The sequence below is a fragment of the Panthera tigris genome, chromosome C1 (genome assembly GCF_018350195.1).
Source record: "Panthera tigris isolate Pti1 chromosome C1, P.tigris_Pti1_mat1.1, whole genome shotgun sequence".
Taxonomy (NCBI): Eukaryota; Metazoa; Chordata; class Mammalia; order Carnivora; family Felidae; genus Panthera; species Panthera tigris.
The window spans coordinates 211,340,892-211,353,041 of record NC_056667.1 but is presented as its reverse complement, the minus strand read 5'-3'; the positions used below and the strand labels follow the sequence as shown (position 1 = coordinate 211,353,041).

The 12,150-nt window shown below is 41.4% G+C and overlaps 1 protein-coding gene across 1 annotated transcript in view; it reads right to left on the bottom strand.

The window, feature by feature from the left end:
• Nucleotides 1-8,874, bottom strand: part of PSMD1 (proteasome 26S subunit, non-ATPase 1) — a 93,609-nt gene extending 84,735 nt beyond the window's left edge. Inside the window, exons 1-5 of the mRNA XM_042995608.1 lie at nt 8,695-8,874; nt 4,374-4,417; nt 3,668-3,741; nt 3,320-3,489; nt 1,134-1,339 (exon numbers count right to left, since the gene is read on the bottom strand). Of these exons, the coding sequence (XP_042851542.1) occupies nt 1,134-1,339; nt 3,320-3,489; nt 3,668-3,741; nt 4,374-4,417; nt 8,695-8,710 (510 nt within the window). The 5' untranslated portion in view covers nt 8,711-8,874. The remainder of the gene's footprint in view (nt 1-1,133; nt 1,340-3,319; nt 3,490-3,667; nt 3,742-4,373; nt 4,418-8,694) is intronic.
• Nucleotides 8,875-12,150: the final 3,276 nt, after the last annotated feature.

Here is a 12,150-nt window from a genome sequence, read left to right as displayed (position 1 = left end):
TGGTTTGTTCCATCTGGTCAGAAACTCTGTTGGTCTTATTTGCCACTGCATCTCCAAAGCCTAGAATAGTTGTCTGACATACAGTAGTCAGTCAAAAAATATTTGTTGAGTGAATGAAAACAAATATTTTAATTCTATTCACATGAAGACAAGGAGAGGCTACAACTGCACAAAAATGAAACAGTATAAAACAAGGTCCAATTCTATCACACAAGGTTGCTCATTCATTTACTCGTTTAAACAAATCCTATCACACTGCTGCTAAACACTGCCTCTGGCTTTGGAGACACAGTGGTGAATAAGGCACAAAGTACCTGTCCTTACGGAAGTTATAGTCTAGTGGCGAAGACAGATGTTAACTACCAAGTAACACAATGAGTTAATTACTTTAATAGTAAACCCTATGAAAAAAATACAAGGCTCCAAGAGATTAATAAAAGAATTGGAGCTAGTCTGCAGCAGGGGTTGAGGAGGTATGGGTGCTGGGAATCGATGGATCTGTAAAATAGTGACAGCTGAGCTAAACCCTGTATCTTGTACAGGAATAAAACAGGTAAAGAAAGGAAAGAACGTTTTTGGCAGAGGCAGTATTTCTGGTAAGGAGAATGGGGCAGGGTACATCTAGGAACTGAAGTGAGGTTAAACTGGCTGGAGAACAGAGCCAGCTTATGGAGACAGGTGGTTAGGCAGGCAAAGTGGGCATAAAAATCAATGCCCACTTAACTCAGTCTTATACCTTCCTGACCACTTCCTTACACTAACTTACTACAAATGTTATAATTACTGCAAAACACCCTCAAACAAGAATCTAGTCTGTAGTTTTAACCATAATAAATGCATTAAAATAGCTTATCAGTACAGTCTTCTTAACAAGGGTAGGATAATGAAAAACAACTTCCCTATGCAAGACTTCAAAGGAACGAATGTGATAGGATAAAAGCAGGGATTTGATGACCACAAAACCTAGCCAAAGTTCATATATATATACATGAAAATAAAACATTTGGTTAAAAAGCATCTTATTATTTCTAAACTAGATTTTCTTTTCACTACCCTTGAGGTTTTTAGTTTTAACGACTTGCTTTGCTGATTCCCCATTAATAACAGTCTCTAAAATCACATCATCTACCTACCGACTCCAGTATAGTCTTCTCAAAGACGTCCAGTCTTCGTGTCTCCAGAGCAATGCCAATAGCTTGCTTATACTTGTGATCATCTAGACATCGCTGGAACATTTTATTTACAATTCCTTCTAATCTCTGGTCAATTGGTTTTTTTTCTCCTTCGGGCAAATCTGCATTTTCCACACATTGTTTGGTGTAGTGATCAATGCATTTTGCTATGAAGAAAATAAAATAATGAATCACCTTATAAACAGGACTGAACTACTAGAAAAGAGAAATGCCTACATTTATAATCATAAAAACTTATGGGATAACTATAGAGTAATAAGCAATTTTCAAAATTTATGGGATAACTATAGAGTAATAAGCAAATTTGAAAAATTTTAAATTCTAGAAGTTATATATTCAAGTTAATATTGTTCCCTTCATAAGTTATACTGGAGGGCTTACACACTAATTCCAGTAAGGCTGATGTCATTCACTATATTTCTACTTTGTTACTATATTTTAACCAAAATTATACTCTTCAACTTCACTGTGCTGCTTATTAGACAGAATTGGCTACAAGTGCTCTTTCACTTTCAAAAACAAATATTTGCTATCATCGAGGATATTAAAAAAGACCTACTGTAACAATTATCACAGAGCAATAAATTATTAGACTTCTTCACGTTAGTAAAACAGTAGAAACCATGTCTAAATCATCTCTTTATAATAATGGTGGGGGCGCCTGGGTGGCTCAGTAGGTTAAGCGTCTGACTCTTGCTTGTGGCTCAGGTCATGATCTCACGGTTTGTGAATTGGAGCCCCGTGTTGGGTTCTGCATTGGCAGGGTGAAGCCTGCTTGGGATTCTCTCTCCCTCTCTCTCTGCCCCTCCTCTACTCTCGCTTTCTCTCAAAATAAATAAAACTTAAAAACATGAACGCAGAATTCTAGTTACAACATCAGAGACATTTGAAAGTATCCCTTTGGACCACCTTGTGCAGCACTTCCCAATTTCTGAAAAAGAATACCAAATCTCTCCTTTTAAGGGTTCAGGTGAATAATGCAGATCTCTTCTAAATCAGCAATTCAAAAAAATACCTACACCGCACACTCCTGAGAAAACACACCCTTGGGCTCTCTCTGTAACTATGACTGAAAACTTGATATTCCTACACTTGCCTGGAGAGTATGCAGTCCTTTTTCCATCTATTAGATAAGTTTCCAATCGCTTTTTTAAAGTGACACATCTTTGAACAAAACCTTACATAGTTATAGTTCAATTTACAAGATAGACAGCCTAAAGCCTTGCCAGTATCCTACCCCCCACTTCAAAAATAAAGAAACAAATTAGAAAATGATGGTTTCTAGTAGAAACAGTATGGACTCTGAAGTGAGTAAGCCTCAGTTTTAAATTCTGACCCTCCTATTTAATAGCCTTGTGTCTTTATCATCTCGAAACCTGAGTTATAGCGCCTTCCTCACAGGGGAGCTGTGGAATAAACCACACCATGCAGAATGAGTGGCACAGTGCCTAGCACAATGAAGGCAGTCAATAATGGTTTCTGGTATTACAAACAACTCTATAAATTGCTGTCATTTAATTTGTCACTCATAATAATCTGACTGAACTTTTTCATGCTACAGAATGCTCACTGGAGTAGCAATAACCATAATGTAAGATAACCATCTTTGTGTTGATTAGGCAGTTTCTGAATAATTTATCAGATTAATTCTTAAAATGTTTTGTGAGGTAGGCATCTTTATTATTACTGTTACTAATGTTACTGCTCATTATGTCAAAAGATAATAAAGCACAAAACTGGAAGGCAGATCTAAAAACTCAGCTTGCATAAAATTATAAGATTATAAACTTCCAATTAAAATTAAATTTGGCAGGGTGCCTAGGTGGCTCAGTCAGTTAAGCATCCAACTCCTGGTTGTGGCTCAGGTCACAATCTGACAGTCTGTGAGATCAAGCCCTGCACAGAGCCTGCTTGGGATTCTCTCTTCCCCTCTGTCTCTCTGCCACTCCCCTGCCCTTGCTCTCCTTCTCTCTCAAAAACTAAATAAATAAACTTAAAAAAAAAAAAAAAGATTAAGAATTAAATTTGGCAAGAGCAAGAAGTAATCGGGAAAAAAAAAATGTTATGTGCACTACGGCAAGAGAGAAGCCAACAAGATAAAGCCTTACCAGATGGAGAATAATTACCTATAATAGTCTCCACGTATTCAGAGTTATCATTGACATTGAAGAGGTCACCGGCTCCAAGTGCATAATTCAGAGATTCCTCAAAAGCCCCAAGGTGATAAAATACTTTAGATGCCACTAAGGCTGCAAACTGCCGACTCCGGAAACCTTCATCTTCATACAAAACTTCTCTGAAAGAAATTTGGAAGTATGGGCAATCTTAAACTGTGCTTCTTCTCAAAAATCCCAAATCTAAATATGTTTAGTAGCAGCAAATTTCTAAAGGAATCAATAAGCCATATGATCCACATCCACAGAGATTAGTTGATTTACTTGAATCCAATTTATAGAAATAAAATAATTTCTTACATTTTATCTACAGACTCAGAAATTTCTGCCCAGAAATCATTGACAACTGCATTCAATTTGTGTAGTGCAAATTCCTGTAGAAGATAAAACCAAAATTCAATTTTGAGAGAGACTTACAATTACATTTTCTCAAAAAAAAAAAAAAAATGTTTCCAATAAATCAGTGGCCAAATTCTCAGTCACATTTACTAAAATTTTTACTATGACAAACACAAAAATTAACTGACTTATGTTGTCTCTTAGGTCTACACATTTCCTTGGTTTTTAATCATAAAACATCAGACTAGCCATAGGTCATTCCTTACCATAAGGAACATTTTTCTTCTCTGTATATACAAAGTTGACTACAACTCTGGACATAAATGAATTCAGGTGTGTAGAGCCTCTTACCATACATTCCAAATTTCAATCAAATAAAAATAATTTAAAAATACGTGACACATGAGAATCAATTTTTTGTGCTTTCCTTTGATAAAGAAACAAGGGTGAAGGGAGTGTTCTGGTGGCATATTGAGAATTATTTACCTTAGCTTTGTTAAATGAACAACTGCTATTGCCAAAATACTGTCCTTTGGGGCTAGATTTGAATGGGTATAGACTGGGTAAGATGGCTATTTTAAATGATGGAAAATACACAAATATCACTATAGCCAAAGAGTTTCACAGCACTCCTATTAACCCCAGTTAATTTTTCTTCAACTCATACCTTAAGCTGTGGTTCTTCCTCATCCAGAAGAGAAATAATTCCAGCTATAAAACAAAAGGTTTATTGTGATAATGAAGTATATGCGAAGAAAGAAGCTACTGCTTATTCAAAAATATATCACAGTTGGAAAAAATAAGCATTTTTTGAGGAGTGACTTCACTACAATAATTATTTTTCTTTATAAATGCATATATTTTGAAGTTTAAGAATTATGTTATCAAATCCTTATGATACCATGACACCACATATATCACATTATTTGCCAAATTCAATAGTTTTCTAAGTGTAGTCCTTGCATCCACAGCATTAGCATTACCTGGGAACTTGTTAAAAATGCAATTCTTGGCCTCATTCCAGATCTACTAAATCAGAAAATGTGGGGGTGGGGTCCAGTTACAGGGCAACAAGTTTTCCTTGGGATGCTGATAATACAGTTTGATAATCACTCGCCTAGTTACTGATCAAGGAGAAACCTTCCCAGACAATTTGTTTGAGAACAAATCTATTCACACAAAATAAACCAACAGTTATAAAATTATTTACCAAAAAAAAAAAAGAGAGTAATCAACTCAACAGGGTAAAATACATCAATTATTTCAAGGCACCTCCTTTTTATCACAAGTAACCTAGAAGTTATGTGAAATGATGAGCAATTTGACTTGTTCTGAATTCTAAGTACCCAAGCACAGTGTTCCTCCCGTGACCCTGAAGTGTTAACATGAACACTGGAGAGTAAAGGAAACAACTAACCTCTCCAAAAGAATACACCTTGAAATACAGTCAAAGGGATTATTAGAAAAAATATATGGGAAATCACTGTCCTTAGACCACAAAGAAACGGTCTCTCAGATACAGGTTTTCCATGTAGGTCTTAAAATCATTCTGGAACACTGAGTTCAAACTGTGAGTTGATTAAAGTTGATCAAGACAACTTTACTTAGGAGATGTCGCCATTTTTAATTGGTGTCAGTCTGCCAAATAACTCCAGCAGTCTTTAGAGAGCCATACAGGAAAGGATACAAAATATAGCCAACAAAATCACACCATGGTGCTGGCTAGGTCACAATGCTATTCTAAAAGAAAAAGCAAATAGAAAGAACTTCTTGGTACTCTAGTTTGGTAGGACAAGTCCAGAACAGAGAGGCTAAACTGACAGAGTGGAGAGAAAACAAATTAAAAAATGTAATGGGTGGGATTTTGAACTAGTGACGTGGATAGCTGATAGACAAGAATGCTTTAAATGCGGAACAGATCATGAACAACAGAACACTTCATCAACGTACTACAAATGCTACCCATTGCCCATCATCAATGATGTGTCTGAACTGCTTTTACCAAAAGAGATAATGAATTTTTTACACTCTCCTATTTGGTTTCACTTATGACTAGCTTGTTACATGGTTATCCTGGCTTAGAAACACAGCCTTTGTTCATGGAACACAACTAAATCAGATACTCTACACTCCATACACAAATCTTTCTCATCTTAACAAAATAGAACGCTCCTTTGGACAGGGGAGGGGAGACACACAAGGAATGTGAGAAGTTTAGCATGCTAGAAAAATCTCTTCTGCCCTAATAAAAAGTAAGCAGATACTATGTAACTTATCCAATCAGTTTATAGAAAACTTTGGATGTGATTTATACATAGTGACATGTGTTCCAGTGGAAACAGCTTAAAAGTTGAAAGTGGCTGTCTCCAGGGATTAAGAAGAGGAAAGAGGAGTGGGAGGCTACTGTTTTAAAGCTTTGTAGCATAATTTCTCTTTCTGTGCCTATATTATGTTAAAAAAACAAAACAAAACAATTTTCCATCTCTCTCCTGTAACCACCTATCTTTCTATCTCTCCACTCCCTTTCTCTGCCAAATGGTTTGAAAAATGTAACAATCCACATTCACCTCTTATTCATCACTGTGTTCTTAGTGCCTAGCAAGTGAGTAGAGAACAAATAAACAAATGAACGGATGAATCCACACCAGAACCATGAGGCTAGCCTGTTTAGCACCTGGGACAGATCCTAAGCCACTGTGAGCCAGAGGACAGGAAATAAGGTGACAAAAGGTTTGGAGCAGAAGCTAAGTAATTCAGTAAACATAACAAATGATAGTAACAAATACACACTCACCACAAATATAGCGCATCAGCACAGTCTCAGAGTAGGACCTCAAAGGCCTCTATTCTTACCACCAAAAGGTTTAAATTCTTCCCATTATATTCCCACCAAGTGCTTTTTCAGCCTCCAAAACACTTTAGGGATTGATTTATTGATTTGATCAGCTGACTAATGATTTCTTCATTCAAGACATACTTGTGGACTTCTGCCATCTGCCTGACGGTGCTCGAAGAATTATGAAAACGACAAGTCTGTCGCCCAAAACTGTACCAGAGAGAAAGCTATCAGGCAAGTAAACAAAGTAATCACAGGACTGCGATGAAGGGAGGGGGCAGCCAAGGTGAAGAGAGGCAGGCACATGTTTTAACAGAATGATCAGGAAAGACTAATATTCGAACCGAGAGTAAAGACGGAGAAGTTAAGGGACAACTTGAGGAAAAAGAGTCTAAAAAGAGGGCAGGGTCCTCAGGGAGGAGAGAAACTGACATACTCAAAGAACAGAAAGGCCAGTAAGATTCGGATGTAGTGAGTGGTGTAGGACAAGGCAGGTATCCAGCCAGGGAAGTCTCGGGTTACAAGACTGGATCTGGTTCTAAACACAGTGGAAATCACGGGAGATTCAAAGCCAGAAAGATGATATTGTGTGATTAAAGCTCGAAAAAAAAATACCCTGACTCCAACAAGGAGAACGGAATGTATGCAGGTAACAGTGGAAAAACCTCATCTTCAGGCTGTTACGGGAACCCAGGCAAAAGAACAGGCGGTCTCTGGCAAAGAAGCAGTGGTAGTGGACGGATGTGAAGTGGAACGAGGCCTACGTTTACAAATGGCAAGAGACTTCACGCTTATTGCATCTTTAGAGAGCCGGGACTGGAAAAACTCTGCCCTATTCAACTCAAATTCATCTCATTTGTGTTCTTTGGGGGCAAAAGTCTGATTCCAGGTGCAGGTGACGGCTCTTGAAGTCTTTCAAAGTAGCTATTACGTCCCTGGGGTCTCCACCAATTTCTTTCAGCAATCCCCACAAATGCATGGTTTTGAGCTCCTTACAAGTTATTCTGATCACCAGCCTAGCTCACAACAAAATGCTTGAGGGACAAGCGTAAATAAAACAGGAGGAGAAAAGGGTGTGTAAGCAGGCAAGCAAAAAAGGAAGAAAGGAAGAAAGAAAGAAAGAGAAAGGAAGGAAGGAAGAAAAGAAAGAAAGAAAGAAAGAAAGGAAAAGAAAAGAAAAGAAAGAAAAGAAAAGAAAGAAAGAAGGAAAAGAAAGAAAAGAAAAGAAAAAAGAAAAGAAAAGAAAAGAAAGGAAAAGAAAGAAAAGAAAAAAGAAGAGAAAAGAAAAGAAAGAAAAAAAGAAAGAAAAGAAAAGAAAGAAGGAAAAGAAAGAAAAGAAAAGAAAAGAAAAGAAAAGAAAAGAAAAGAAAGACATCAAGGCTGTGGGCAGCTACACGCAAATCAATTTGTAGCAGGGGACTTAAAAATCGCCGCCAGACCTGCACAGCTTATCCCATTTCAAATGTCATTACCCGAATCTGCATATACAACGTTAAGCGTATGAAGCCTGCTCCGCACACCCGCGAATTCTTTCCTCAATGCAGAATGTTTGCTGAGCACCTCGCCTCCAAACCACACAATGATTCGCAGCGTAATGCTGTCCCCGGGTGTTGTCTTCACCGAACACAAAAGTTGTCTGGGCGTTTTAACTGAATCCTCTTGGAATAGGCCCAGAAACCACCCGCCTCAAATGTAATTAGCAGGAGGATGGGGCCAGAGCACTTGCAGGGAGGCCGCCTTATCGGCCGACCGCACAGGGGGACCGGCCCATCCTGGGCACCTGCGAGGAAGCCCTGGGATGGATGAGACGGCCCCACAGGGCCGACTTCGGCAGGCGCAGAACTGAGAACCTCTACCGCCCCGGGGCCGGAGAAGGGCCCAGGTAGCCCCTCGGGACCGGGCACGGGGGTGTGACTGGGGAGGGATGCCCAGGCGGCCGAGCCGGCGCGATTCCCCCGAGCCCGAGGGGGACGCGGGGCCCTCAGAGAGGCCGGACCGGACTGCCAGCCCCCGGCCCGGGCGCTGGGCCGTGGGCAGCGAGGGGCCGCGCGGGCCGGCGCTTCGCCGGGAGGTGCCCAGTCACCGGCCCTGACTCAGCTAAAAGCCGGCGTGGCGGCTCCTCCCTTTCGGCGCCGGCTGCGGTCGCACTCACCAGCTGAGGTGATCATGGCTGCGTCCCGCACAGGCCTGCCCGCTCGCTCGCCGTCCCGGCCGCGCCGTGTATCTGTCAGCTCCGGGCCCGTCCACTCCGCCGCGCCTGCTCGCTCTCCCGGTGCGCTGCTCAGTCAGTAGCCTCCTCAGGCCGCCGGCTCGCTTCTCTTCCAGGACCCCGCCCGCTCCGGGGCTGCCCGCCTCCCCGCCTGCTGCTCGGCGCGAATTCTCCCCCGGCCTGCGGTTCTCTGCGCCCCGACCGCCGCCCTGGCCCTCGCTGAAGGGTGCAGGAGAGCTCCATGTTTTCTTCAACCCTCCTCGAGGTTCGGCGCTCTCGCTGGGGCGCGGACACCACTGCGCACCTGCGATCAGGCTTCAGAATGGCCACCCCCAGAAAGAGGACCCCACCATCACCCGCCATTGCTCAGAGAAAGGGTGTTGCGGGCAGGTGCTCGCGGAGCTCGCAGCGCCACCTGCCGCCTGGGCGGTCTCTCTGCAGCATCCACCTCAGCCAAACTTTTGGCAGCAGGGCAAAGAGCCTTTTCTTAGACAAATGAGTTTCAAAAGTTTTTATTTTTTTGTTAAAAAACACTTTTTAATGTTTATTTATTTTTGAGAGAGGGAGTGAGAGAGACAAAGTGCAAGTGGGGTGGGGGCAGAGAGAGAAGGAGACACAGAATCCGAAGCCGGCTCCAGGCTCTGAGCTGTCAGAGCCTGTCGTGGGGCTCAAACCCACCAACCGTGAGCAGGGGTCGGATGCTTAACCGACTGAGCCACCGAGGCGCCCCGAGTCTCAAAAGTTTTTAAAAAGCAGAACCTGTCTTCTAAAGAAATCCTCACAGAAACGCTTCATTGTCATAATGAATCCCTAAGTATTCACTGCTTTCGAATAAAATTAAACCATGAGAATTTTGTTTTACATTTAGAGTCATTAACACAGTACATTGTTTTATAGAAGTGTAGAAACATATACAGTGAAAATGTCCCAAAGGAAAAAAAAAAAAAGCTTTCCATTCTTGTTTTCCACTTGCCTAATTCCTCTTTCCTCCAATAACAACAGGTTCTTGGTGTTTCATATACCTAATTTGAAATGGCAGGTGTGGTCCCTGTTTGCAGTCATACACCAGCTTCAATGGCCAATTTGCTTCAATAGCCAGGACTGAGAAAGCCTTGACAAAGGTTAGAGACAGATGGTGGCATTTTTAAGCCACTTGCCTTACATCATCAAGTGACTCATCGATTGGATAGCAGTTAGAAAAGATTATTTCTGAAAGAGAAAAATCAGGATTATTTCTGAGGCCTTGTGAAAGCAATGTAACCTACTGGCACAAAAATATTTTGCGGTGCAATTAAAATTTGCTTGATAACATGTTGGAGTGTATGTGTGAATTTTTTAAATTAGTATTCTTGAGCCAAGCTTGTTAAAATATATCAAATATAACTATGAAACACTTTTGAAGAACCTATAGCTCAGGATGAAAGGGACTGCCCTGGGAAGTGTGCACAAAAAATAAACAGATGTCTGGGAGTATCATTTTACGGATGCATTTTGGCCAATCCCTCATATAAAGACGCTTGCATGCCCGAAACTTCTAGAGGAATCACAAATGTAACAGGTGATGTAAAGGAGTGAAGCAGTCTGAGTATAATATTAGATCAGCATGATGGTGAATGGCAACTAACAGTGTCAGGGAGGCAGGAGGGCGTGGTGATAACTGTATGAACACGAAGAATGAGTGTCCCATTGAAAGAGAGCGGGGGCTGAGTAGCCCAGCGTTGCTGTGCAAAATGTAGGGCTGCTGTTGTGAAAGCTTATGACTTTTTAAATTTTTTAAACGTTTATTTATTACTGAGAGACAGAGAGACACAGAGCGTGAGCAGGGGAGAGGTAGAGAGAGGGGAAGACACAGAATCTGAAGTAGGCTCCAGGCTCTGAGCTGTCAGCACAGAGCCTGACATGGGGCTCAAACTCATGAACTGTGAGATCATGACCTGAGCCGAAGTCGGCCACCCAACCAACTGAGCCACCCAGGTGCCCCTGAAAGCTTATGACTCTTGCAAGAAAAGCCAGAAATCAGAATTTCATATGAAATATGACTTTTAAATGGTGATAACTTGGGGGCACTTGAGTGGCTCAGTCAGTTAAGTGTCCGAATCTCGGTTTCAGCCCAGGTCATGATCCCACTGTTTGTGGGATTGAGCCCCACGTTGGACCCTGTGCTGACAGCATGGAGCCTGCTTGGGATTCTCTCTCTCTCTCTCTCTCTCTCTCTCTCTCTCTCTCCCTCTCTGCCCCTCCCCCGTTTATGTGCATGCTCTCTCTCTCTCTTTCAAAATAAATTATTAAAAAATTGTTTTTTAATTTAAAAAAATGGTGGTAACTTGGGTGAAATGGGTGAAGGTAGTAGTCAAAAGGTACAAACTTCCAGTTATAAGATAAACAGGTCTATTAACCTGAAACTAATGTATAATTGTGTGTCAACTATACTTCAATCTAAAAAGATGTCCTGGGGATGTTACAGTATGGTGACTATAGTTAAAGATATTGTATTGTATATATGAAAGTTTTTAGAGTTCTAAACACAAGAAAACAATTATACTGACACCCTGCTGGATGGTAACTAAACTTATTGTGGTAATCATTTTCCAATATATACACATACCCAGTCATTATGTTGTATACCTAAAACTAACCACTATGTTACGTGTCAGTTATATCTCAATAAAAAAATAAATGTTGGCAACTAATTCAAAATGTTTTAAAACAAGAGGAGGGGTGCCTGGGTGGCTCAGTCAAGTTGAGTGCCCAACTCTTGATTTTGGCTCAGGTCATGATCTCACGGTGGTGAGATCCAGCCCCACGTGGGGCTCTGCACTGCGGTATGAAGCCTGCTTAAGATTCTCCCTCTCCCTCTGGCCCCACCCATCTCTCATAAAAAAAAAAAACAACAACCCCAAAAACAAAAAACAAAACAAAACAAAACAAAACAAAACAAACGAGGAGGCCAGTCACCACCCCTGCTCTTCAAAGAGAAGAAATTCCCTGTGGAAGGACAATCATGTCTCTGGCTTGGATACTGTGCTTGCAGCTGCTACAACCTCATCTGAGCCCTGTGGGAACCCTGTGAGGGGCTCCCTCTCTTCCTGGGGAGTCTGCTTTTCCACCTGGATGGCTGTTCCAGGACTTTGGTTTCTTCCTCTCCATTCAATTGTGCATTCTTTACTCAGGGCGATCTTTTCAAAACTCAACTCTGACCACTGCCTCTACTCCTTGAAACCCTCAGCCCTCATCCCGAGCTCTATTCTTATGCTTCGTTCTTCTGAGTTTCTTTCTGTCCATAGCCTTTGTCTCATTCCGCATTCTCCCTGTGAGAGATCAATGCCTCCCATTGCTATATGCTAAAATAGATCCCTGCATGCCTGTCCTCTCTCTCGAGCACCAGACCCACACACGCAC